This window comes from Myodes glareolus, chromosome 13, assembly GCF_982192425.1.
Source record: "Myodes glareolus chromosome 13, mMyoGla1.1, whole genome shotgun sequence".
NCBI lineage: Eukaryota > Metazoa > Chordata > Mammalia > Rodentia > Cricetidae > Myodes > Myodes glareolus.
In genome coordinates, this window is record NC_142038.1 from 6,575,552 (window position 1) to 6,603,473 (window position 27,922).

Consider the following 27,922-nt stretch of genomic DNA (forward strand, 5'->3'; position numbering starts at 1 on the left):
TGAGATGGGATTCTGAGAAACAGGCTTCTGTCCAGTTCCCCTGGGCTCCCAGGCAGTTACTCTGTGACATTGTTCCTCATAGTGTCACCTAGGACCTTTCTTTTCTTGTTTCTAGTCACTTGTGCAGCAACCAAGTGTTAGTGCATGAGCCAGGACATGTGGAGGTAGCACACGGAGCCCTGCTGGTGGTGATCTGTAATTTAGCGCTGATGCGTGAGACGCCTCCTCAGAACTGTACTTCTTCTGGTGCATTAGCAATGTGGACGATGTGAGCAGGGGGGAGGGAGCCCCAGTGGCTGCTTCTGTGCGCACGATCCTAGCCTCCTAATGGTTGTACTGCTTTTGAAGGTTCCAGGTCTGTGCAGCACATTATGGGACTCCACGAGTGTGGATCTATGGAGGCCTTGTATTTGGAGAACTCCACTTACAAGTAAGTAGCCTGGCTTTCCTGTTGGCCCCTGACTCTTAGGCGAGGCTCTTGTTTGTTGTCACACAGGTCACAGAGGTATTGGCAGGAGCCTGTTTTGTTTTTTTTTATTTTTACCTTACAAGGTCATAGTTTTATGAACTCAGCTTCAGTATTGCTTTAGGGTCCTCAGTGCCTGGCACCGTCCTGGTCCAGGATAATGAGCATATGTTTGTAGGTTAAGGGTTCAGGGTTGTGAGAACAAAGCATGTAGACCGGTTGTGCATGTGTGTTCAATGCTGATGCCCTTGCAGGACACAGATGATCCTGTTCTAGCCCATCTCAGTTGCCAGGAGGGCATAGGTGTGTGTTTCCAGAAGGAAAGGCTTGTCTGGTTTTGCTTAATCTGCTCTGGTTATCTTCCTTGTCTTATCATTGGCTGCTCAGTAAAACATTTGAAGGTTTTGTTGCATCAAAAGAAAATGAGGATGTCATGTTGAATATGTTACTACTATCAGAAGTATGTGAGATTTCTTTTGACAGCTTGCATTTCAGAATAAGTAGACCTTTAGGAGGGCATGTGAGGAAACAGCAGAGTCAGGTTTGCCCACTAAACTTGGTATCTAGTTGTCTCATGGGTCCCACCTGGTTCTTTTCTTCAGCGGTCTATGGTCTTAGAAATTCTTGCAGAGTTTTCTTTCTATGGTATTAGCACTGACTAGGGCCAGAGGCCTATCTTCCCTCTTCTGTTTTTTTTTTTTTCCTTTATCAGGCATGTCTAACTTGCAAAGGTGGCACTGAATAACTTTAAATGTAGACTGACACAAAATTGTGAATTTACTTAAAACACGATTTTCCCCCCTTTTTGTAACTTGATTGCATGGTTCTCAAGCATGAACTTCGTAGATGATGCTGCTGTTTCGAAGAGTCAAAGGTTAGGCACACCTGCCAGATTGTGCGGGAGAAGTGGATACGTGCTTAGACGTGCTTGTACTGCCTAGACTCCAAAGAAAGCCTCTGTCATCCGAGTGCATCAGAGGCGATCTGTGGTTTTTCTTGTGTTGCGCAGTGCTGGTGACAAAGGTCTCAGATCAGCTCTTCAGACTCTTCCCAGGCCCTAGGACAGTGTTTCCTCAGCTTTCTTTATTTTGCTTCTTTTTTAGAACTTAATCCTACGAGTGGGAGCCTTCCTTCAACAACACCGATGTCACCATCAGCCATTTCAACCCAGAACCTGGTTATGTCTTCATCAGGTGTGGGTGGTGATGCCAGTGTCACGCTGACCCTGGCTGATACTCAGGGCATGTTGTCTGGAGGTCTGGACACAGTTACACTGAATATCACCTCTCAGGTGAGTGTTCTACAGAGAGAACTTCTAGGACCATTTGAAAAGGCTTTATAAATTTGTTCTTTACATATTAATTGTCAAGAGGGGAAATTATTAACTGGTAAGAAACTTTCTTGTAACATTGAGTAGAACTTAAATTGACTTGTATATAACTAATGATAATCAGTTGCTATCTTATTAACTTTTCTATTGTCATAACCAAGGCAGCTTATAAAGCACTTTGAGGACTTGCTTACAGTTTCAGAGGGTTAGTCTGTCATGGTCGGGAATTGTCAGCAGGCAGGCAGGCATGGCGCTAGCGCGGTAACTAAGAGCTTCCATCTTGATTCACAGGCAGCAGACAGAGAGAGAGCATGGGACTGAGACTGGGACTGACCTAGGCTTTTGAAACCTCAAATCCCACCCTTTTTTCCAACAAGGTCACACCTCCTAATCTTTCCTAAACAGTTCACCAACTGGGAAGCAAACCTTCAAATATGTGAATTTGCCTAGGGGGGCCTTTCTTGTTCAAGAAAGTGGCCATCCATCAGTGTCCAGCCCTAGTTAGCCCCTGTGCCAGTTCCCCAGCTTTGTCACATGGCATTCCTGGACAGGAAGAGAGAGATGAAATCTGACTTATCTTGCTGTCTTGTTTTTATTCAGCCCAGTGGGATATATTGCCCACATTCAGGATGGATCTTCACTTGTCAAGTACCCCAGGCTAGACATTTCCTCATAGACATGTTCAGAGGTTTGCTAGGTGACTCTAGATGCAGTTGACAATAAGCACTGCCCTGATCTCACCTACAGTCTCTGTAGCCATTGCTCTCTCTCTGCAGGTGTGTCTATTCTGTGTATTCCATGTAAATGTCTTCATACATCATGTAGGGCTTTATGAATGGGTTTCCAGGGCTCACCCCTGTCGTACAGCATATAGTATCTACTTTATCCTTTTCATTGCTGAATATATTCTTTTGTGTGTGGGGGTCACAGTAGTACTCCCTTGCATGAGTACCCCTTAGTCCATCTGCATATCCAGCAGTTGGTGAGAGTGGAGCAGTTCCACACTCAGGCTGCTGTGAACGAGCTCTTCTGCTGAGACGTTCTGCCAGCTGTTGGATGGACCTTTGTGTCATCTCTTTTACCGTGGGTCATGTAGTAAATTTTGCTTTCCAAAGTGATTGTGCCATAAAAGGTCTTTATTTTAATTACATTTTTATTTATTTATAGTGTGTGTGTGTGTGTGTGTGTGTGTGTTTTGGCATTTTATACTATTATCCACTGTGCCATATTACCAACCCCTAATGGTCTTTTAAAAAAGTCTATGTGGTTTGATAATGTGACAACTTCTAAAATGATAATAATCTTTTACCAGGGCCAGCAATTCCCAGCATTGCTCACGGATCCCTCTCTCTCAGGCCAAAGTGGAGCAGGCTCACCACAAGTCATATTAGTGAGCCACACTCCACAGTCCTCCTCGGCTGCTGGTGAAGAAATAGCTTTCCAGGTATGGCACCTGCATTACTTATTCAGTATCAGAAGGAACAGTGAAAGGCCCATGTGGGATGCCCTTAGTCAATGAAGAGTATCCTGTCAGACCCAGAGCAGAGGTGCTGAGCACTGTGGGTCTCATGACCAGGGCAGGTGACAACTCCCCAGACCTGGGTCAGTGATAGGTGTGGCTTAGAACCACCATCTTAGATGTGGCCAACAGCAATGTCATACAGTGTTTGCTACCTGTTTCCTACTCAGTCTTCTTGTGGCTTTTTACTTAATGTTTATTAGTTCATTTTGTGTATTTTTTTTTGAAGCACTTATTGGTTCTTTTATTTCTTCCTTTACGTTTCATATGCATTTTACCTGCATATAGGTAAGACATTTTTCTTGTTTAATTGTTCTTTTTCTTGAAGTGTATGTTTTAGGACCTGTACGTGTAGTAATGATAGTCTGAACATAGGAAAGTCTACAAACATTTTCTAATACTTGGCTGAGCCTGAACCAGAATAAGTGATTGGTGATCTCTGTATTTGGGGGAGCTCTAACCTTTATATTCTTCAGAAATGAGGCATAACTAGTTTACCAGATTTTTAACAGCACAAGGATTTTTTTTTCATGAGATTGGATGTTAGCAACACCAAAAAGTTTCCCAGTCTTGTCTTCAGAGACCAGAGCATGTAGCTGTATCTCAGTGTGTGTAAATAATTCATTTGTGTAGAAGGGTACAGAGTAGAGGCAGCAGAGAGGGGTGTCGGGGGAGCTCACATCCAGCACTCAGGCCTAGCTGTGCACCACAGTGGAGTGTCCCAGGAAGTTTTGATAGTCCCTGCAATGGTGACAGGACAGTACTTCCCAAGTCGTTGGGTTGAGTAGGTAGATATGGAGTGCCCCTGTTGCTAACTTAGCTACCAGTTGCGTCCACCCCAGGTTAACAAGATGGAGGGAGGTCCAGGTCCCCAGGCAAACAGAACAAGGTATCCACCATCAACTTCAAGTTAGCGAACTGCCTGACATGGTCAAGGATGTTGTTAGCAGAGTGCACTTACCTGGAAGGATGCCCCCAGGACTTATAAGTTATGTCCCAGGAGCCCTTTCTTCCAGGTATGTGGTGGAGTTTTAGCACCTAGTCCTTGACTGTCCACCATGAACCTTGATAATTAGGGAAAGCAGTGACTCCTTGATCATGAGCTCAGCTTCCAGTCTGTTTGTCTGCTCCCTTGAGTTTCTAAGGTCCTTATTCAGGACCAGTACCAGTACCCACTTCTTGTTTTATGTGACTAGTGATCTGCTGTTCTGTAATTTGTGCCTTTCTTTAGCATTCAGTTTTATTGACCTCCAAAGCCACAGAGTATTCTTATATTAAAATTAGCTTGAGGTTTTTCTACTCCATTTTAGTAGTAGGTAGTAATGAAGTGGACTAAATAACAAAAACTTGATCTAGCTTGTGATTATGTTTTTCAGAATTCAAAATGTTAAATACAGAAGTGGGGAGGGGACGTTGATTTGCGTAAGTGAGCAGTCAGTATGAGGTGTTCTCAGAGGTGTTTGCCACCGTCAGTGTCTGAGCCTCATCCATGCTTTCAGGCCTCTGCCTGGCTCCGCTTCCCACCAAACCTTTGACAGGAGACTGAAAGTGGTGAGGAACTTGGGTTTTTTCCTTGACCAATGTATACCTACTGTGACACCATATTCCAACTGGAGAGCTCTGAGAAGCCCCACGCTAGCATGAACTCCGCTTTTCTCATCAGTAGATGATAGTGGCAGTGTGAGGAGGTTCAGGTCCTAGCAGAGCACATGCTGAGTTGGTAAAACTGCTTGCTACAAGGACTATCAGGTGGGGTCTTGCTCTTCCCTGGCCAAATCCTTCACTGGGGAGAAATCCAAATTGGAACGACATGACGAATGCTCTCCTGCGTCTCTGTGTATCTCTAGCACATACTGCCTCCTTATAGGCTGCCTTTACAGGGTCAGAGTAACTTGTTTCCACTGTCTCTTCCTGGCATGGTGCTGGCTCAAGACTGGGCAGTTGAGGGTTGTGTCGTGGGAGCCTACATTGCTGCCATTGGCATTTTTTCTTTCACTCATGTCGCTTCCTGTGGCGGTAAAGCTTGCTGCTGTGTCTGAGGCTGACTTTGCTCTAGGACACTTCTGTGTAATTCGGTGTGGCTCCACTGTGTCTAATTGTCACCATAGCAGATGGGGAACTGAGATGTGGGGTAACCTTGAATGATGAAAATATACTGATAAGAGCCAGAGCTCCCTAGGTGTAGTGAGGAGCTGCAGGCAGGCCTGCTTTTAGTCCCGCCCGGCTCCCGCACGGCTAGCTTAGCCCCGGAAATAATAACACACAAATTGTATTCATTTAAACACTGCCTGGCCCATTATCTCTAGAGAGTTAGTTACTGGCTAACTCTCATATCTTGATATTAACCCATTTCTAATAATCTGTGTAGCACCACGTGATGGTGGCTTACCAGAAAAGATTCAGCATGTCAGACCTGGTGGCTGGCTCCATGGCGTCTGTCTCATAGCCCTCTTCCCAGCATTCTGTTCTGTTTACTCTGCCTACCTAATTTTCTGTCCTATCAAGGGCCAAGGCAGTCTCTTTATTAACCAATGAAAATAACACAATAGACAGATAACCCTCCTCCATCACCTAGGAACCCAGATTTTTCTAATAACAAGACACTACATTGTTTGTGAGTAGAACAGAGGTTTAGACATTTGTGTTGTTGGCTTTCCTGTTCATCAAGTCCACTGACTCCAATGGAAACTTTTTAGAGAGAGGTTAGGCTATATGAAAAGAATAAATGAGGTAGGGCAGATATCAGCATCTCATGAGTAAAATGTTCTTTCAGAGCAACATCCTGCATTTCCAATGGTGAGGGAGCAGGTGTCTCTTCTAATCTCAGACTTTGTTGATTGCCATTATTTTCTTCTCTCCCTCCCTCTCTTCCTTTTTTCTTAAGACTCATTTTGTTTGTGAGTATTTGCCTCCATCCATGTATCATGTGCTGGCGGTGTTGCAAAGGCAAGAAGAAGGCATCAGACATTAGACCCTGGAGCTGTAATTGCAGGCCATCGTTAGCTACCATGTGGAGCTAGCTGGGGTTCTGCCTAGGTCCTTTAGCAAGAATATCGTGTGCTCTTAATTGCCAAGCAACTTTTCTGTCATTTTTTCACCACCATAGTCATTTACCAACTATTACAGAACAACATTGATAATCATTTATTCCGGGGCTTTACAAACCTTTTTCATTCACATGTTCTGTGACTGCCTTAACATGTATTTGTGTATTTTTTTCCACTAACACATACATATACACACATGTACATATACACATATACACACATGCTCACTTTCTCTTTGATTTGAGTATTTTAAAATGAGATCCTTGCAGTATCTTCTGCTTTTTTCTGTTTTGTTCTTTTTAATTTTTTTATATCCACTCTTGAATATTCCAGTATTTTGAAAAATGTATTGAGCAAACCAGGTAAAAATGTTGACAATCACATAATTTTTTTTATGATTGCTTCATTAGATTATTACTTATCTCTAAAGCTGAGGTTGCCTGTTTCTGTGGGACACACAGTTAGCCTTCTGCTTTTTTTGCTATTCTTGAAAGTTCTGGTGGCATCCCATGAAATTGACTTGAAAACCAACCCACTAGTTGCAATCCACAGTTTAGGTAAAATAACTTAGCTCAAACAATGCTAATGAAACACCATTGATTTAGTTTTAGCGCAGTATATGGGGATCCAAATCACAGCAGTTTTATTACATTTGTAGTTTACATGTGTGTGTCCTGTGTGTGCATGTATGTGTGTAGGCACATGGGGTGGAAAACAGAGACAATTTGGAGAAATTGGATCTCTCTTTCCAACATGTGGGTACAAGGTCATCAGACTTGGAGATAGGCATCTTTATGAGCTGAACCATCTAGCTGCTCCAAACTGGGACATTTTAAAGCAATGTCTGATATTTTACATTGCCAGAACCTTTCATATATGTCTTATCTGGTCTTTACCAGCCTCAATGGTGGCTCTGTGGTCCCTCATTCTTGTTCAGCTGTGGTTAAGCACACAGCTTATGTGGCCAAGAGAGGAGTTTGGTAGCTGTCTAGTCTGGTGGGTATATCCCCATACTCCCTCATTGGCCAGGATCCCAAGACAATTGTATTTTCTGGCCTTATAGAATTTCTAAGTTTTTCCTGGAATAAGCTGGCCAGCTGTGTTCTTATTAGGCAAGACAGCAATTTTCTTTCCTACCTGCAGTTGCAAACCACACTTTTCTAGTAACCTAGAACTAACTCCTAACTCTCTCCAGGTGACTGATGTCTCTGCCCAGCTGACCCCTACCAGCCAGCCTGAAAAGGAGGGCCCTTTACACCAGTGCCTGGACTGTGAGCGTGCCTTCTCATCAGCCGCGGTGCTCATGCACCACAGCAAGGAAGTGCATGGGAAGGAGCGGATCCATGGCTGCCGGGTCTGCAGAAAGGCCTTCAAGCGTGCCACACACCTAAAGGTACACCCTGGGGACAGTGGGCAGCCCACAGTTATGGGGACCCACACACAATACTTCTAATGAAAGTAAATGCTGAGCGACACTTCTCTCTTACTACTCTAGAAACAGTGTGAATGTGTGTACCAAGTTGTAGGCAGGATAGGCCTTTGTTGAGTGCTTGTGAGTAGATTACACATTCATCTACAATTCAACATCAATTTTAATGTAAATTAAAGTCACACCATTACATTAAATGTGTCACTCACCGGACTGACGGAACTGTGAAAGCTGCTGCATGTTTGAGGCCGTGGGTAGGGGAAGCCTGACCAGTGCCGCACCCACCTCACGAGGCTGGTGTGTGACGGAAACAAGGCTGTGACCTAACTGTGAAAAACTGTCCCACGAAGTCCAATGAACCCCAGTGGGGATGGCCTTCAGAACACCCGAGAATCCTCGAAACTGTTGAGGCTCTCTGGGCCAGGAGAGGCTGAGAACCAGTTGTAGCCATACAGTGTATGGAGAAACGGCAACTTAACATGTATCTTGGCCTGGTCATCCCTCCTGTCAGGGAAAAACTAGTGTCCGTCCAAGCTGACAGCAGTGTGTCACTGCTGTTCTGAACCACCACAGTGTCCCGTGCCAGGGTAAAAGGTAGGGATGGGGATCCGTGGCTGGGAGGTGTGGATAGGTAGTTACATGTTGTCTCCCTGCTCTTTCTCCTACTTCCCAGTAATTACATCTAACCCTGTCAGCCACATACGTAAGGAGGCCTACTGTGAACGTGCACTGTATGTTCCTGGAGAGGCTTCAGCAGCACTGTGTCTAAAGATAGCCTGACCCTTGTAACTTATATTAACCCATTATTATTATCTATGTTAGCCACACGGCTCAGTACCTTTCTCAGCTGGGCAGCTTACATCTTTCCTCTCCGGTGGTCTGGGCAGAACTGTGAAGGGAGCTTCCTGCTTGCCAGAATACTCCCAGTCTCTTTGCTCCACTTCTACTTCCTGTCTGGCTTTCCCGCCTATACTGCCTGCCTGGCCAATCAGCGTTTTATTAAAATATGATTGACAGAATACAGATAATTCTCCTGCACCATTGCTTCCCCTTTTCTATGCATACCTGAGCTCAAACTCACTGTACTCTCGGAGCCTGGACACTCTGCTGCTCTGTTCTCACCCGCCTTTACCATGGGGAGCTGGCTCACTTTAGATGAGCCAGTTCCTCCATCTTTGCTGTGTGTGTTCTCTAGCCTTTACTCTGTAGGCCTGGGATATGCTTCCTTCTTTTCATGTAAGTCCAAGCTGCACTAACCGATGTTTACAAATGTGAAGGCTTGGAGATGAAAGAAGACAGGGTGCTTGCAATCCTCTCCCATGACTACAGACCAAGTAGGATGCCTTGATATGAGGAAAGGAGAGGAACCAGATTAGAGAGGATAGATGCACACTTAAAAACTCTAATCTGCTTTTTTGAGAGTCCCTGGCAGGGTTTGGCAGGGTTCACTCTGAGGTCCCTGTGGTGGCAGGAGGTCTCCTCCCAGCCCACACACAGCCAGTCCTTCACGGTCATCACCCGGAGGGATCTCTTGTCTGTCCGTGTTCCTGTGCTTTGAGGCTGAGATGTGAGCTGCCCCAAGCCCATTTACCTAACACAAGGGCTCACACACCACTTCCATCTCCTCCCTAGACCTCACCTTCCTGGGGATGCTTGTCCTCACCCCATTCTCATCTCCTGCTGCTGCTGCCCTCTAAACCTCTGCCCTTTACCACGGAAGCTCCAGGAAAGCATGTGGGCCGTATCTGAGGCCGTAAAAGATGTTATCAAGAGACAGCAGCTGCCAGGTGGTGGTGGCACACGTCTTTAATCCAAGCACTCGGGAGGCAGAGACAGGTGGATCTCTGTGAGTTTGAGGCCAGCCTGGTCTACAGAGCTAGTGCCAGGATAGGCTTCAAAACTACAGAGAAATCCTGTCTCGAAAAACTAAAAAAAGAAAGAAAAAAAGAAAGAAAGACAGAAAAGAAAAGAAAAGAAAAGAAAAGAAAAGAAAAGAAAAGAAAAGAAAAAAGAGGAGAGAAAGAGACAGCAGCCATCCCCAGATAGGGCACAGGGGGTGCTGGGTAGCCCTTTCTGTGTCCCACTAAACAAGTCACCCTTGGCATAGGGTATTTGATGGTAGTAATTAAGAACTCTGTAATAGGGAGGGTTAGGAGTGGACAGTGAGAGCACTGCTGTCATTTCCTGACTCTGTTCCTTATACATGCCTCCCAAGGGCCATGACACCCCGCCCCCAGTCTGTTCTGTCCACCTGTCTGTCTGCTACACACCCCAGCACATATGCAGGAGCTCCCAGCGGAAAGCATGCCAGCTTCTTGGTGAGAGCATCAGCGCTGCCCTTGACTGGTCCTCCTGCGCGTGTGATGAGAGAACGGCTGTCCCTGCACCAGCTTCAAATAGCAGCTCTGATACTGTGTGCACCCTAATGCTGCAGCAGCTGCCCTCTGGAAATGGGTTATAGAATTACAACATGGTCCTTCCCAAATAGTGGATTATCTGCTCTCCTGGATCCCTCTGCCTCCTGAGCATCAAGTGCCTGGGGTTTGTAAAAGAAACAGTTGCAGAAATAGATGACTTCATCCTCTGAAGGCATGGTGTTCACACAGGTGTACACAAAATGTGCCTCTAATGAAGGAGGGAAGTATCAGTTCCAGCGGTATTGAGAGTAAGCACAGCACAGTGGCAGAGTTACTGCTGGAGTCTTGTGCTCTGCAGCCTGTCCTAAACTCTTCATTTTCTGTTTGTCCTGTGACCCACCTCAGGCTGTCTGGGTGGAGTGGTGTTCGTCATGAACCTGTGGTGCAGCTGCAGTGTTCTTTCTCTCTGAATCCTGCTTTAGGGCACAGGGTACTTTAAAGACTCTTCCCTCCCTCTAGCAGGGTAATTGTGCACTTTATAAAACTTTGAAAGTAGCCTCATTGCCAGCCTCGGGCACAGAGCACAGTGGCTGTCATATTTCTGAGAAAGTCAGATCACACAGATGTAAAGTCACTGGCAGGTTGAGTCACACCCATACAAAGTACAGTTACCTGATGCTGTCAGAGATGTGGGATGCACCGCATAGTGTTGTTCTGTAATTGGTAGAGTGTGCCCAGAGCCACAGGTGTTCTGGGAGAGTTGCTGAGAGACTTTTAGGCTAAACCTCTGTCAGCTGCCTGTGGGCCTTGACTTCCAGGTGAACTTATGGAATGTGGGAACAGAGGTTCAGCAGGCTCTTCACTGGGGTACACTGTGTGAAGGTCACAGTCTCCCTGAGCTGTCACTGCAGCCTGAGGAGGGAGATATTGTCCCTTGTGTGGACTTGGAGCTGCCGAGGCTGTGGCTCCTCACCCCCATGCTACTGTGATAGACTCCAGTCCTGAAATCCCAGTCAGAGGTCATGGGGTTGGCCTCAGAGGCTATTGGGTTTGCATGGAGATTCCTTTCTGTTGTTGTTTCAGATCTCTCAGGTTCCAGTAGGGCCTAACATGTGCTGGTTTCTGTGTGTTCTGCCAGGAGCACATGCTGACACACCAGGCTGGTCCTTCGCTCAGCTCTCAGAAGCCCAGAGTATTCAAGTGTGACACCTGCGAGAAGGCGTTTGCCAAACCAAGCCAGCTGGAGCGGCACAGCCGCATTCACACAGGTAGTGCCACGTGATGTGCTGTTGTTGGCTGCATAGAGTCGTGGGTGAGCAGGAGTGAAGCATAGAAACATCTGTGGGGTGTGAGACATTATTTACAAACAAGGTCCGTGTGTTCCACTTTGCCCTAATTTTTAATCACCTTACCATCTTAACTTTTTCACTTGAGATTGGCAGTTCTCATTGTGACCCTGGGGAGTAGGAGTGATTCCATGAAAAAGCCCCTTCCCTCCACTGGTTAGGAAGACCGGGGGGGGGGGGGCTCCTCTCCAGCCCTCTAGGGCGATTGCTTTGATCTCTGTGCTTCCTGCTGACTCTGCACTCTGCTGTATATACTGTCTACATCTGCTTGAGCCTCTTCAGAGGAAGACCAGTCCAGAAACAAGCTCTCCTGGCCTGGTAGTATGTTTGTAATTTCCTTGCTGGGGAGGCAGACTGGAGAATACTGTGGCTCACTGTCCAGCCAGCCTAGTCGCCTGTCTAGTTCCAGACAGGAAGAGACTCTTTCTCAAAAAGCATCGAAGAAGCACACCTTTAATCTAGTACTGGTAGGCAGAGGCAGGCAGATCTGTCTAAGTTCGAGACCAGCCTGGTCTACATAGTAAGTTCCAAGCCAACAGGATTACTCTGTCCCAAAAAACAAACAGAAAAACAAAATAGACAGCTCCTGAGGAATGACACTGGAGGTTGTCCTGACTCCCCTCAAGCTTGTGTACCCGGCCACATACAAATGCATAGATATGTACACATAATTGATAAAATGCTTCCATTTGATAATGGTTTTTTTTTTCTTTTTTCTTTTTCAAGACAGGGTTTCTCTGTGTAATCGTCCTGACTGTCCTGAAACTCACTATGTAGACCAGGCTGGCTTTGAACTCAGAACTCAGAGATCCTCCTCTTCTGCTTCCTGAGTGCTAGGATTAAGGGCAAGTACCACCACTGCCCAGTGAAAATTATATTTCTGAGTTTTTCCACTTTTTTCCTCTGTAGTGAGGCACTGTGCTAATAGTACTGTATCCTCTATAGCTATGGGTGGTGGATTGAACTTTAAACATTTTAAAGATTTTTTTTTTTGCCAGGAAAACCTTGAACTTGCTGGTGGCTGCCTCATGCCCTCTAATATGCTTTGATGGCACATAATTATATCACATTTTCATTGTGGGGAGACTTAGTGGCTTGACTGAGAGGGACTTGAGCCCTTAGCACACATGTCGTGGAAAGGATGTCATTGTGAAGTAGAGCCAGTGAGATGGTCCCCCTGTGCTGTGTGCTTCCAAAGCCTCTGTCTGCTCCACTGCACTGCAGTCAGGCCCGTGCTCCGTGCAAGAACTGCCTCTCCCTGTGGCTGCTCTTAATTCCCGAGGGAAGGAACATTTTGACTGTGTTCTAAGTCCTGACAGATAGGCTGAAATCTTAACCCATGCAAGTGTGGAAAGTGTGTTGTCACCTTTTATCCCATGGCAGATGCAACAGCTTCCAGTAGGTCATTGCTAACGTCCTAGCTCTCAAGAGCTCTTCCCTTTGCTTAGTGTTTCAGGGTAAACTTAGCTCTCAGCCCTTGGTTTGGGCATGCTGACTTTTCTAAGAGGTTGGCCAAACCTAGCTTCTGTGAGTGTGGATTATTCCCAACTAGACAACTGCTTTAAGAGGTTTGCAATTAGCCAGGCAGCTGGTGAAGAGCTCAGAATCACTGCACTCAGTCAGGAGAATGGGCAAAAACTTTTCAGTTTTGGGGTTCACTTAGGAGACTGAGATAATGCCTCATTTACTGTGCATGGTCACAAGGGAAAAGAAACAGGACCAGCTCAGAATACAGCCAGGACCGTCATGGATCCCTGCTGTTCAGGGATAGTCTGGGAGGCCTTCTGGGAAAGGGTCCTGATACTGCAGCAAGAGGCTTCTACACAGAGCAGATGGGAAGAACTTGTAAGCAAAGGGGAGAGGCCATACCCCACCCCCAGGCCTCCAAAATGGTTCAGTGGTTGGATTGTTCCCAGGAAGCAGGACCACCATGCTTATGAAGGGAGACACTGAGGTCTTCGCATTCATCCGTGCAGCTCCTAGTGAATGTCGGGCTTGGCAGCTCCCTCAGCTTCTCCGTTCATCTGGATGCCACTAGTAGTAGCATTTTATAGATTCTAGAAACGCATCCTTTAAATAGCATTGGTGTTCTAATGTTCAGATGTCTTTCTCTTGGACCACATAAAATGTATTAGAACATTTTGTTTAAATCGTGTGGTCTATCTCTGCGTGTTTCTATGATCTGGGTACTCACTGAATAGGTTTCGTTTTTGTCTCAACGTGGAGTGTCTTTGTCAGCATCCTACTAATCAGCACTCTGGTGATGGTTGCAGGAGGTTTGTCACTGAGTCATTCTCAGCATTAAACAGTCTGGACTGAGGGACAACATGTGTTACACTAAAATACGCAGTCTTGAGAATGACACTGACTACACCTCACCTTTTGCGCACAGGGGAGCGGCCGTTCCACTGCACTCTCTGTGAGAAGGCCTTCAACCAGAAGAGCGCGCTGCAGGTGCACATGAAGAAGCACACTGGCGAGCGGCCCTACCGGTGTGACTACTGTGTAATGGGCTTCACACAGAAGAGCAATATGAAACTGCACATGAAGCGAGCGCACAGCTTTGTGGGTAAGAAGGCTAAGTCACTGGGTGTTTCCCATGTTACTTTCACACGTTTTACAGTGGCCATGCGCCATAGCTACTGCAAAGACTGCAGTTTATAGAAGAGGCCCTGATCAGGGAGCTGGGAAGAGGCTGAGCATGGAGGAAAGCCTATGCTGTGTCTGCTTCCCCATCCCCTTGCCCTCCCTTCCTCTTTCCCTCTTCTTTGTTATTCCTTCTCTTTCTCCCTGCTTCTCTTCTTTCTCCTGAAACAGAGCTCAACTATATAACTCAGGTTAACCTCAAACTCTTTAATCTTTCTTCTTAGCCTCCTGAGTACTGGGATTTTAGTCTCTTACCACCACACCCATCTTCAGACAGTGCTTTCTAAAGGGAAATCAGTGCCGAGCAGTGTGAGCAGCATGGCTGTCTGTTTTCATAGTCCCCCTTTCTGGAATGTGCTGGTCAGAGACCGCTTTAGTGTCAGGAGGCAGCACCAGCCTGGAGTCTGCATGGAGGCGGACAGGGCCTGCACTGTTTTGAGCACCACTGCCTCCATTCTGTCTCCTTAATCCAGGCCACACAAGCCATGCCTTCTCTGTGGTTTGCAAGTGTTGATGCCGTGGGAACTAGGCCCTAGGGCATGGATGGCTGCCTGTCCTGCTTGAGGTCCAGACCATAGTAGCATGGCAGGAGCATTTTTATTTAACAGACTAAATCATTTAGGTCCTGGAAAGCAGGAGAATGAAATATTAAAGACAGGGGTGGGCAGTGAGTTTTACAACTTGTATTTAAAGTTCATTTAGTTGTAGGATGATAGGTTTTGTTAGTGAACATAGATGACCTTCATGTGATCACTGGGTTTGTTTAGACACATCTGGGGCACCCAAGGGGTAGAACTGGGTACTATGTGGAGGGAAGGTCACTGTTGCCAGCAATTTCTGCATGTTGTTAAAGAAGTTGTCTGTGTTGTGAGTGTTATTAGTTGCTTGTCACTGATTCTGTATTGGCATAGCCCCCAGGATGTGAGTGCCCACATCGCAGAGGCTGTGACTAACAAATTTTACCTATAGTTCAGCACTTGCTTATACGCATGCGGACTAGGGTTCCAACCCCAGAATTACAAGTTGAAAAATGGTTTCCCTGGCCCAGACTATTTCATTTCACTGAGATGAGAAGCAAAACAAGCTAGAGATTTCTTTCCGCTGGTTCCCATAATCTCTTGTCTAATTGTGCATGCTGGCCTGCTTCTGAGATCTGAGGCTTTTTCTTTGTTTCTGTAGGAACCTTGCAGGCAACCGCTGTGGTCCAGGAACAGGACGGGGAAGAGCTAAGGACCCTTCACTTAGAGGAAGTGGTGCAGGAGGCAGCGGGCGAGTGGCAGACCCTAACCAATGTGTTCTGATGCTATGGAAGAAGGCTAAGAGCATCCATGAAGTTACATTTTTGAAGATTAGATCACGCAGAGTTTCTGTTTTAAAACTTCAAGTGTTAAAAATCTATAATAGTTTTTTTTTTTTTTTAGTTAAATTATTTGAAGAATCATTGCCATTCAAAGACTGACAGGAAAAAACTGGGAAATATACAACTGCACTGTTTCCATTGTCTACAAATCACAGAACCTGGGCACTGCCACGGTCTCTTTCGCCTTCTCATGGCTGTGTATGTCCTTAGCAGGTGACCTGGATCTGAATATCATTGCAGTGAGATTTGTGCTAGCAAAAGACAGTATGGAAAATCGCACGTATGATATTGCATGAAATTCAGAAGCGGTGCCATTACACACGGACGTTTTTCCACTTTTTACTCTGCGTTTTGCTAATTAGTAACAGTCAGTTGTTTTTAGCCAACTCTTCCATTAGTGTAACTGATGCCTTGAGAGACGGCTGGGCCCGTTCTCTCCGTCACAGACACTTGATCCCTAGTTAGAAGAACACAGATCTGGCAATAGCAGGGCCACGGAGAAAACCTGACCCGCAGGCGAGGACCAGCTGTTCACATGGATGTCCACACGCTTGCTGCATGAGTCTGTCCAGTCACATGTATTTGATCACTGCAGAAGCACAAGCCATACCCTGTGAGCAGGAAGTGACAGAGTTGTCTCTTAGGAGACAGGAAGCTGTTCCTCTCCACCTCAGTATATTTATCTGTATTTTAAGGCTAAGGACTTACAAAAATCCTGCGACTTTCCTCCTCATGCATACCGGAGGTGTGTTTTCATTTCAGGGAATCCTCCAGTGTCGTCAGCAGTGCCACACGAGACACATCCCAAACCAAACCCTCCTGCGCTGGCTGAGCAGTGCGCCTCAGCATTCCAAAGACAGTAGGTCCCCCACCTCATATCAACTCCCTGGAAACTATTTATATGTTCTATATGTGAATACCTGTGTACATAGACAGATATATGGGCCTCCATGTGGCTGAGAAGTCTATTTTGTAAATAGAAGCACTAGTCCACATCGCAGAGCGCATCGGAGGCCACTCCCTGGTGCACTTCAGACCGGTGTCGTGTTCATTCTGTTAATAAATGGATATCTTCTTCATTGTAACATAAAGCTGGGCTCTATTTTTTTTTCTGAAAAAAAAAGTTGCCTTTATTTTCTCTCATTGCCTCATTGGTTTCCGAAGAGAGCAGTTTTATTATAAATATTGTGTGGACTTGTTCACTAAAAGTCCTGGAGAGAGACATTTCACTGTTATTTTAAAAGGGCATCTTTTGATTTTGTTCATTTTGTCATCTGTATATAAGTAATATTGACAGTGACATAAAAACTTTTGTTATGTGAAAATATTTAAGTCAGAGAACTGTTAAATATTATTACTTTTTTTTCCAAACTGATTTGTGTATTGTATATTTTTTTAAGAAGAAAAAAGCCTTACTTGACTTCTTGTGATACTGGACTTAAAGCCCCAAGGCTCCCTGAATGTCAGTGTGTACACCGGCTGAGGTCGTGTTTCCAGAGTAATTGTAATCACGAGAGTTCTAAAGTCTCTGCTACTAATGCACTTTTTCTTTCATTTTTTTATTAAAGTATTTTAGAAATATTAATTTTAGTGAACAGATATCCCCCAAATTGAAATTATTGGATTTAAAATTTTTGTTCTTGCTGGGTTATTTATTTTCCTTTCAGCATTAAATGTCATCTCAGGACATCTGTAAAGAGGTTGGCTACTTCCTGGTTGTGTAGTGAATGCGAGCGCCGACTGTGGCCATCAATTGCTTGTATAAGTAAGACTTTACCGGGTGAATCTGAAGCCTGCTTTTGGTTAAAGAAAAGAAAATCTACCAGGAGTCAATTACTTTTTGTATTTTCTCAGTTTACCAGCAAACAAACATGGCTTGTGTGTGTTTTGATTTCCTTCCTTACCGTCAACGCTGCTTCTTTGCCAACATTCCTTGAAAATACAAGGTTTTGAGAAGATAACTCACTTGAATATTTTGGTTTACAGGTTGATCTCTGTATTTTAATGTTTGGAATATTGTTATAGGAAAGTTATTCCTCATGTATAACCAGGGTTTGGAGGATAGAGAACTGTATTTTTAGAACTCTCTCTATATAACATATCTGTTTTGAGATAACTAAATGCAAAATGACATTAGGAAATGTGATATATGTGTTTTGTTTTGTTTTTAAATCATGTTTCAGAATCACTAGGTGGGTGGGGAATAAATTTCAGGTATTTTTAGCAGAAAAGAAAACTGTAATGAGATTTCTTTTACCTGTGTGAAGTCCAGAGAATGCATTTCCTCTTGGTTCTCCCTGAAGCACGTTGACAGCTTGGATATGACCCTTAACAGAAAGTCCTGTGTCCGGCGCAGCCCTGCGGGTGCCACTTACTCCTTCAGTACAGGAGCCTGTTGGTCCCTGGAGGAGGCTCCAGGTTGGCAGAAGAACAGCCAAGCCTATCCCTGAAGGCATGATGCTGCTAATCACGAGTACAGCTGAGGAGGCCAAGGGAACAGGATGACCCGGCATGGACACATCCTTCAGAAGGTTATAGGTCAAAGTGGACATGCAATGTGAGCAGAAATGCTTCTCACCCCCAGCAAGCCCTCCTGGGGTTCTTGTCAGTGCTCTGGGGCAGCAGGGAGGTGAGCAGCGTGCACCAGAAAGCGTGCATTTGTTTGATTACCCTCCACACCGTTTTTAAGTTCCTCCGAGTTCTCATGAGCACATCCGTGCCATCCAGATTTTAGAGGGTAGACTTGGTTCTTCCTGTGCGCTCTGTCTTTGGAGAGACACTAAGCCTCATGTTCCAATTTAAATGGCCCCACACACATGTATGCAAGGAGCGCTGGATAATGAAGTGCGTATCTGTAGGCCTGTTCTCGGGTTGTGTCCGGATATCTCATGACTCCTTGTATAAGGGCTTCCTCCACAGCCCATTTCAAAAATCTATACTTTACTCTTCCCCCAGCCCCGCACTTTGAGTGACCCCAGGGCCTGGTGCTGCTGTCTCATGAACCTTGTCCATGGTGACATTGGTCCACAGTCCATTTCCTTTCTGCCCGTGAATTATGTTCAGGTGATGTGGACAACATGGATGTAATTAAAGGAAAGTCTCAAGTGAGCTATGGTTGCGAATACTTGGGAAACAGAGACAAGAAGATTAGAACCTCAGTCAGTCTCTGTTACATAGCAAGTTCTAGGTCAGCCTGGGCTACCGGAGACCCTGTCTCACAAAACAAAACCAAAAGCTAAGAAAAGTAAAATTTCAAAAAATAGCTACCCACAATCGCCCAGTTCAGTGTCCGTTCTGTTTGTTTTGTGTTTTACTTTATCCTAGTGAAACAACTTGAAATCTGGTTGCTTGCTGTCTAAAAGAGGACTCTTTGCCCTCTTTGCTATCTAAAAATTCGAGCTATAAAATCCACGGGGAGCTGGATGCCTGCAGCACACACCCTGGCAGTGTGATGGTTGCCTCTGGCTGCCCGCATCCCAGGCCCCCTCACGGTTAGGTGAACACGTGTTCCATTTCACACCCTCCTGCCCAGGCGCTGTGCTCATGTTCTGTATGAACTTTGTGGTATAGGTTTGTTAGTGTGTCAGGGGCTACAGACAGCAATCAAAGACATCGTGCTATTTAATCTTTTCTATGTGTGATGCTTACGGCATGAAGACTTTTGTATTGAGAATCAAGATTTGTATATTTGACAAGCGCTAAAATGCCATAGTGATTGTTCTTCAGCCACCACTGAGAAAATTGAAAGTTAATTTTTTAATTTACAGAAAAGTTCTCTTTTTATCTTCAGATTTGTCTCATGGTCTATTTATACATTGGATGATATTTATTTAATCCAGTTTGTATTAGAAATGGATAGCTATGCCAAAAGCCACTGCGCTGGCTTTTAAAAACAATAAAACAATAGTTTTTGTATTATTTTAAAATTCCTGTGTATTTACTTCTTGTGGCCTGGGGTGAGTGATAACCACATGCCCAGTATGTTCTAGGGCGCGAAGCTGACCAGACCTCCTTCTGGGGACACTGGTTGCCCTGTCATGTAAACGTGTGTTGAAATGTGACGTAGGCGGAATGAAAGCGATTGAGAGCTGCGGTATGAGGGCTGGCCCTTGAGTGCATATGGCGGTGCTTGTCTCTCACTCTCCAGGCTGCATAGAGCCTATAGCTCTTAACTCCTGCTTAAGTAACAAGTTAAGAATGCCTGTTTGGGGCCCAGCAAACGTGGTTTGGGTCAGCCGAGCCTCCCCAGCCCTGGGCTCAGCCACTGCTCCTAGAAGACAGGCGTTTAGGAACAAGGACTGACTGGTCTGCTCACTGATGTCCAAGGCCCGCAGAGATGGGGGAGATTGGTGTGTTTGTCCGTGTGCGCATGCACTCACGACCCACCTTCCTCTTGTCTACACCTCCCCATTTACCATTTTAGTGTAACTATGCACCATCCAGGCACCCCAATTCTAGCTAGCACCACACAGCTCCCTTAACCTCTGCATTTTCCATATCTCCTTCCTCTCTGTCGAAGCATCTGGCCAACCTGCCGCCTGCAGTCCCTCCAGCTATCCCCAGCCACTAGCCTGGGTCACCACCCTGGTCCAAGCCCTCCTCCTACAGCCATATCTGGGAAAGGTAGGAAAGGGTTACCCTTTTAATAACCATACTCGCCAATGAATCTTCAGGGCCCCACTGCTTTTTACGTGGCCTTTACCTTGTCACACCTTTGTTTGGTGAGTTACAGTTGAAAGTGTCCCCAAGAAGATAGGAAGGGCTCATGTCCAAGGCTGGTGGCAGGAACATTGGCCAAAAGGACAGCAAACTTCTGCCAGGAAAGAGCTTGTTAGAAAACAGGTGCGGATACGTGGCATCCGTGTTCCTGCCCTCATTGGCACTGACAACAGAAAGTAGAAGGAAGGAACCAGTGCTGAACAACTCTGATGGGAGCTACTTGGAGCTCTGAAAGTTCTTCAGACACTTTAGGTCCTGAACCGAGTTCCAGAGGTTTGTCTGATAGTTAGCTCATTGTAGGCAAAGCTATAAGTCTCAGTGTGGTTATTTGGGAGCTGCTGCCGGGACACAGAGAAAGTCCATCTATAGTTGGCACTGGTGGAGAGTCCAGTGGAGAAGGGCTAGGAGAGGAGGGGACCTCCCTGCCTCACGGGGACCTAACAGCACACAAAGCCTTCTGAGCTCTCTTTGGTTGTACAAGCTGCCCCGTGCTTGCCCTGGAGGAAACTCTACATCTGAGAAGCCATGTATCCTTGACTGCACATACTGTTTGGTCCACCCTACCTTACTGTCCCTTCATTTAGAATACCAGTGGCCGTTCAATGTCTACAACAGAGAAAATCCTGACAGCAAGATGATACTACAGGGTCTTGGAGTTTAGTTATTGTATCTGGCCATGTGTGGGGTTGAGGAGAATAGAAATACTTGTGTAAAAAAACCAAACAAACAAAAAACAGAAACCGATGCACCCTTTATGGCTGTCAGGTGTCGTCCTCATCCATTCCTTAAAGCCTTGACTCTCACTGTTGCTGTATTCATGAGACAGGGATGAGGGAGCCGGGACTGGGCAGGTGTCAAGAACCATTCAAATAATTATTAGTATCAGTGATGAGTTCTTAAATTTGTAAACCAAGACTGCTTGTTGGTTTCCAGCTGCCCAGACCTGAATAATCATGCAGAAACTATATTAATTACAACACTGTTTGGCTGATGGCTCAGGCATACTTCTAGCTAGCTCTTACATCTTAAATTAACCCATTTCTATTATTTTATATTTTATCACGAGGCTGGTGCTTTACCAGTAAGGTTCTAGCATCCTCCTGCTTTGGCAGCGACACGGCATCTGTCTGACTCTGCCTGCTCTTTATATATCTCTGTCTGTATTTCCCACCTTGTTGGAAGCTGCAGACCCTCAGACCTGAACTCTCTATGACCTCTTGCCTGCTGGAGTAAACAACTTGTTTTCTATGCTTGCAGTGCTCTGAGCACAGAACCCTCATGAGTTCCTGATAACAAGGAAGTGGTTTCTGGTGGGCTTGCAGTGGAAAATCCCCAGAGCTAGGGCTTGGCCATTAGTCAAGGAGAGCACTAGATAAGCTGTCTGGGAACATAATAAAATTGGCATTCTTGCTCCAAGAGTGACCTACGTCTCTGTGTGTTCTTTAATCTTCAGACACTTGCCCGACCATGGTTTCAGGTGGTGCAAGCGCCACAGGTGGAGGCCCTGTTGGGATTGGGAACTAGAGACACCTCTGAGGAATACCCTCCAGAAGACTGGCAAGCAGGTAAGTAACAAAGAGAAGGTGAGAGGGTAAATTGTAAGGATGGGTACCGGGATTAGAAGAAAAACAGTGGAAGAATTCGTGGAAATCCTAGGTAGGGTTAGTCATGGTTTCTACAGGCAGGCACCTTGAACATTCCGGACTGGGAACATGTTAAGGAAGACCTACAAAAGGAACTGAGGGAAAAAGGACCGGAGTCTTTTCCCATTACCATGTTTTCCCTATAGAGGCTGGTTAAAGAGTCTATGCTTGCTGAAAATTGTAGCGTCAAGGAACTTTTTAAGGAAGCATTAAGATACTGGAGGATGTCCAAGACAGAATCCCTGGCGTCATGCACAGGAGATCCAGAGGGGGAAGAGCTGAAGGAGGCTGAGGAGGCTCGGATCTCAGATAGTAGTGATTCCGAGTCATCTCTCGGGATTGGATCTGTTCTCTTGCCTCTCCTCAGGAGAAAGACAAAGCAGCTTCCTCTCCGGCTAGTGAGAGGGAGGTAGAAGAGTTACGGAGACAATTGGCAGAACTTAAGTTCAGAAATATCCAGGCGTTCCCTGTTATTGAAACTGTGAATCCTCAGGGGATAGGCAGAGGCTACATCAGAAGTTTCAGTTTAAGGATGTAAGTCAGCTTAAAGAGGCCGTAACCGCTTGTGGGCCGCATGCTCCCTTTACCGCTGCCTTGGTGGAATCCTACATTGATCAAAATTTGACTCCTAGTGATTGGTTGCAGCTTTGTAGGCCGGTACTTAGTGGAGGGGATTATTTGATTTGGAGGTCTGATTAGCAAGAAAATTGTGTGGAGATGGCCAGAATGAATGCTACTGAAGGGCACCCAAATAGAAGTGTGGACATGCTCACCAGCGCTGGACTGGACACTCCGCTTAATCAGCAAGTCAGGTATGACCCAGGGGTGTATGCTCAGATTGCTGCTGCCTTAAGAGCCTGGAAAGCCTTGCCTATCAAGGCTGCTGGGGGTCAGTTACCTAAGGTGCTGCAGGGGCCGTCTGAGCCTTATTCAGATTCTGTGAATCCGCGTTCACAGTTAGCAGGAGGATTTTCCCTGATGTTGATGCCACCATGCCAGTTATCAAACAACTAGCTTATGAGAGTGCCAACAAGTGTTGTCAGGAGGTTATTCGTCCTCGCCAGCAAAGAGGAGGGCTGAATGATTACATCAGACTGTGTAAAGACATTGACCAAGCCCATCTCACTGGGGCTGTGATGGCCGTTATGGCTCTGCAGCATCATGGTCTTGGGGCGCAGCCCAGGCCCTGCTTTAACTGTGGACAAGCTGGGCATTTAAAAAAAAAACAAAAAAAAACAAACAAAAAAAAAAAAAACAATGTTCCAACCACCCTGGACTACTATCTTCAGGTAACCCATGACAACCAGATGGAGCCTCAGGTAGGAAGCAGCCTGACTTGTACCCCTGTTGCAGGAAAGGACGTCATTGGTCTAATGAATGTTTGTCTAAGATGGACACTGATGGTCATCTGCTCTCTGGTCGGTTGGGAAACGGGAGGAGGGGCCCACCTCAAGCCCCACAGCAAGTTTATGGGGCACTAGAGACTTCTTCCATGACTTTATTCCTCAGAAAAGGGTACCATTGACAAGCTGGTCCTGGAAACCAAAGGGAGCGCAGGATTGAACTCCTGTACCACCATCCAAGTGGTTTTAATACCACAAATGGGTGTTCAAGCCCTTCCCATGAGAGCAATTGGTCCCATCCCTACTGGATCGGTAGGCTTGGCTTTGGTAGAAGTAGTACTGCAAGTGCACTTAACCGCGAACCCACTGTCCAGCCCTTGGTGTTTGAGACAGCATCTTACCCTAGCTTAGAACTTTCTGTGCAACCTTGGCTGGCTTCAAACCCATTACAATCCTTCTGCCTCCACCTTTCAAGTGCCAGGATTATAAACGTGAGCTCCTATGCCAGACCTGGACGTAAGGGTTTGAGTCAGCAGACTCTTGATTGCAGAGCCCAGGGGCCTGAACTTTGAGTGCTGCGTTCATCATCTCCAACTTCCCTGTACTTGGGTCCTTGTGCTGGAGCAGCATGCGTGCAAGAAACAGACTGCAGTGTTCTTCTTGACCCACAGCAAGCTTTCCTTCCTACAGCTCACAGATGTGATGGCAATTCAGAGCCTATCTTGGAAAGCTCAGAAATGAGTCAGTAGCTCTTTCAAAAGCAACATGAAATGGGACTTGGGGCAATCCTTCAGAAAAAGAAGTCTTGCAACCAAAAGCAACTGCAAGAAAAAAAACCAACAAAAACCAAAAAGGGGATGGAGAGAAAGAGAAGAGAGGAGGATGGGAAGGATGAATCAAAACTTAGTGTCATATCTCTCAGGGATGATGTGAGTGACCTACTCATCTTCAGGGTGTTTCCTGGCGCAGTAACTTTGGAAATGGTCCCCAAAGTGACTGGAAGTTCTTTTCCTTGTGTGCCGTGGATCACTGTCCCATGTCACCTCTACTCCATCCACTTGGTTTTTTAATGCAAGGCCTCCTCAACATGACCCTTGAGATGTTCCCCTAAGGTCAGTGTGAGGCAACCCTATGCTCCTGACTGAAAGGCACTACTCTGTCCTGTGATGAGACTGTGCTCTACATGGGCCCGTGTCTACAAGCCAGAAAGCAAAGTGAGATATCTGTGCAAAGACCATTGCAAGTTTATTATTTTATTTCAATATTCAAGAACAGTGGGTGCTCCCATCCAGCCATTCTGCAGCATGTGCTGTCTGGATGAAGCCATGAGCAAAGGCGTCCGGTCATGTTGGAGGGCAAGTGCTCCTATGGAACGATCTGGAGGGTTTACTTCTGGAATTTTCTTCCCTGCTTTTTCTCTTACCCTCAGGCTATTGAGGCTATGTATTAATAGATGTTATCTTAAACCCACACTATACTCAGAATTAGAACAGATTAACAAGACACGCGTTGGTCTACATCAACCAACACCTTCCTTCTAAGGATGAAGGGGCCAGTGTGGGGCTCTTTGGAAAGTCTATAAAAGACACGCTAAATCAAAAGACATAGTCAGTACGTTAGAGGAATGGGGAGGTGTCCATGGACATTAGGGAAGTGGGATTCTGAGCTCCGCATCCCTGAAGGGTTGCCCAGGCCAGCCTGCATCCAGGGTAGGGACTCAGTGACAAACACACTCCTAAATCAGCTATGAATGAGCGGTTTCTAGGAGGCAGGGGAAGGTTACTTTTTCTCTGAGGTTAGTGTGTACCGATGGGCACTGCCGTGGCGAGCTACTGCTGGCCATCCCGGTGTGAGTGGTGGCCAGAGGGACACCGCGAGGCCACCAGAGAACTCCTGCATTCCCACTGCGAGATGCGCCATGTCCCTGGACTCTCCCTGGGCTCTGAGAGGAAATGGGGTTCTTAAAAGCACCTGCCCTGAGGGGCCACTGAGGAGAGATGGTGACGTTCGGCAGCCACACATGACATCTCCAGCGTGTTTCCCTAAGTCCCCATTTCCTGTTGGGGCCATTGCCCAGCCCGCTCGCCCCTTTCCTTCCCTCTGCCACGCTCGAAATCAGCTGGTGGGGTGGAGGGAACAGCTGGCCTGGAAGCGTCCCCAGGGTCACCCCACTCTGGAATCTCACTGCTGCCCAGCCTGCGCTCACATACCACAAGCCCCCGGTGTATAAGCCACTCCAAGACTGTCTGATCCTGTTAGGAAGAACAAAGCTCTTTAGAGGAAAGAAAACAAAGGAAGCCTGGACCACACAGTCCCCTGCGCCACGCTCTCTGGCTCCTTGGCGGTGTGCCTGTCTATCCGCAGTGCCCACGGAAGATGGAGGGGTGTGCCTCACCGTGAAAAGAAAGTCTGAGGATGGAGTAAAGGTGAACTTGGAAGGATTTCCGTGCACTTGGGCCTCCGGAGTCGACCAAAGTACACGGAGGGGGGGGGGGAGGGACAAGGCAGGGAAGACCCCCGAGGACACTCAATCTTCAAATGAAAAGGGACAGTTTTAACGAGCCAGGGTACCGTGGGTCTGGCCCCACCACGTGCGTGGCTCCACGGAATTAGGAGTGGGGCTGCTCTAACTAGCTAATTGGTGCAGATAGAATTAAACGTTTAAGGCAGTTATATTAAGAAGCCGAGGGCAGGATTCAGGAAGGCTGAGCAGGCAGGGCTTTCAGCGTCTCGCCATGGGAGATCCGGAGCGGCTGTCTCTTCCTCCCTGGGAAAAGGAAAAGACCAGAGTCAGGCAAGAGCCTGTGTGGCCTGTAGGATGTCACTTGCCCTTCACAGTGCGGGTTCTGTGTTGTCCAGTCATAAGCCATCCAGCCAGGCCTCGGGTGGTTTATACGGGAGTTGATTTGACTGCTTTTTGGAAACTCAGTTGGCTGAGCGCCTGCCTCCGACAGAGGTCCGAGCACCCGATTTCCATCTTGGACTTGGAGCCGACCCTGAGTACACTCTTCTTTTATACGTGAGTCAAAAGATCAGAGAAGCAGAGTCATTTGCCCAGTGTCAGCCAGCTAGCAGAGGGAATCGAGGGCTAGAGCCAGCAAGGTGATACCTTTGCCTCCATGTTCTGGTACGCTTTGTTGTCTCTTGGCCACTTGATCTGTCTTTAGTGGGCTTTAGGCCCCATAATTGACACATCTGTGCTCACCAGGTAAAGGTCAGCTTGGACTTGTACCTGAAGACGGGACGGTTCAGCATCTACCTTTGTCCCCGTGAGACCCCATAACCTCATGGGAACACTACAGAGGCAAAGGTTCCCTTGATGCACCTGGATATAAGACATGGGCCCCAAACACAGGAAGACCCACTGATTCACTGATTCTCTCCAGTCAGGTGCTAACTGCCACCCTGAACTGGCAAATCTGAGCCCCTCCCTCAGAGCTGGCTGCTAAGAATGTGGCGGGGGGACGACAAGCATGAAGCAGTGTCAGCAGTGGTGTTAAGAGCCAGGGAGCCCTTTGAGCCTGGTCACACAGCCTGTCAGCCCACCACGAGCTGTGTAAGACATCTTAATTATAACCACGTGCGCTGGAGATGGTCAGACTTCCTGGGTCTACACAGATGAAAGCAATTTACAAAGCTGTTTACAGAAGGAAGTCTAGGGAAGCTGCCAGACTCATTTGTAAATGCGAGTCTCACACACTCATGCTGCCAGCACACGAGAGCATGCGCAGCTGCATGGAGCTGCAGGGACAGTCCCGCTTCATAAGTGCCATCTCTAAGAATCACCCATGGCCGTGGGCTGTACCTCGGAGCAGGACGGACCGGGTCTCCTGAGTGGAGCCACTGTGCAGGCCAGCCCTCCTAAGTCACCAGGTCGATCCTGCCACACTCCCAGTGTCTCCCACTCTCGGAACCCAGCTGAAGTGACCGGTTATACAGAGAATGAACCTGCGTCTCCCAGGTGAGCGTGGCTGCCAAACCAGCTGCTTGCATCTGGAGCAGGGAGTCTAGGGAACCCAAGTCCAGGTTGGCTTTGAGGTCATTCAGCACAAATTCAGACTTTCTGGCTGAGTTCAGAGGTCACTGGAGAAAATACCGTTCCGTACCGCTCTTTAACCTTTTATTTGGATGCCTGGGGTAGGATTTAGTTATTTTGTTACTAGGATCTACTCTGGGGACTGGGAATGCCTAGGTTTGCCTGACGCAGAAAGTGTTGCTTGCGTTCTGCTCCCATCGCAGGCGTGGGACTTTCTTCCTAACTTTTCTTAGCCACATGGGTCTCATTGTGCATTAAAACACATAGTCCGTAGGTCCTGCCGTGGACTGGTTCAGATACTCACCCGCTTAGCGAGGACTCAGAAACCTGTGTCTGCCCTGTGTGTGCTGACCACGGACACACCCTAGTAAATACGTGCAAAGCATGACTTGGGAATTAACTCAGTGAGCTTGTGTTACAGACCCACGCGGTCACAAGCTGAATTCCTGCTGTGGTGGTTCTCTCGGGAAACAGACAGCGCGGATCAGAACCTTTGCACATCATACTGTCATCCAGGGGTTGACAGATGGCCCGAGAATGGAGGTCATGTCCCATTCTTATCAGATGCAAAGACACTAGAGTCGAAAGTACGAGAAGCCTTTCCCCCAGATATGCAGCCTCCTTGGTCACAAAACATGAGAGGTGAAATGAGAACCCAGGAGGGCATCTCCAACCCAGCAC

At 46.8% G+C, this 27,922-nt stretch overlaps 2 protein-coding genes across 11 annotated transcripts in view; one reads left to right on the top strand and one right to left on the bottom strand.

Moving 5' to 3' along the window:
* Nucleotides 1-19,426, top strand: part of Znf236 (zinc finger protein 236) — a 99,020-nt gene extending 79,594 nt beyond the window's left edge. For 2 of the 3 annotated variants that reach the window (XM_087895900.1, XM_048419094.3), the window contains exons 26-31: nt 1,570-1,757; nt 3,109-3,240; nt 7,558-7,755; nt 11,287-11,416; nt 13,887-14,063; nt 15,320-19,426. In XM_087895900.1, coding sequence (XP_087752026.1) covers nt 1,570-1,757; nt 3,109-3,240; nt 7,558-7,755; nt 11,287-11,416; nt 13,887-14,063; nt 15,320-15,441 — 947 coding nt within the window. In that variant the 3' untranslated portion in view covers nt 15,442-19,426. Of the gene's footprint in view, nt 1-348; nt 431-1,569; nt 1,758-3,108; nt 3,241-7,557; nt 7,756-11,286; nt 11,417-13,886; nt 14,064-15,319 lie in introns of those variants that run through there. The other variant, XM_048419096.3, reaches the window with a different exon arrangement.
* A 5,016-nt stretch (nt 19,427-24,442) lies between these two features.
* The window catches only part of Mbp (myelin basic protein), a 109,862-nt gene continuing 106,382 nt past the window's right edge, over nt 24,443-27,922 (bottom strand). For all 8 annotated transcript variants that reach the window (XM_048419606.3, XM_048419610.3, XM_048419605.3 and 5 more), the window contains one exon: nt 24,443-25,972. In XM_048419606.3, the coding sequence (XP_048275563.1) occupies nt 25,928-25,972 (45 nt within the window). In that variant the 3' untranslated portion in view covers nt 24,443-25,927. The remainder of the gene's footprint in view (nt 25,973-27,922) is intronic.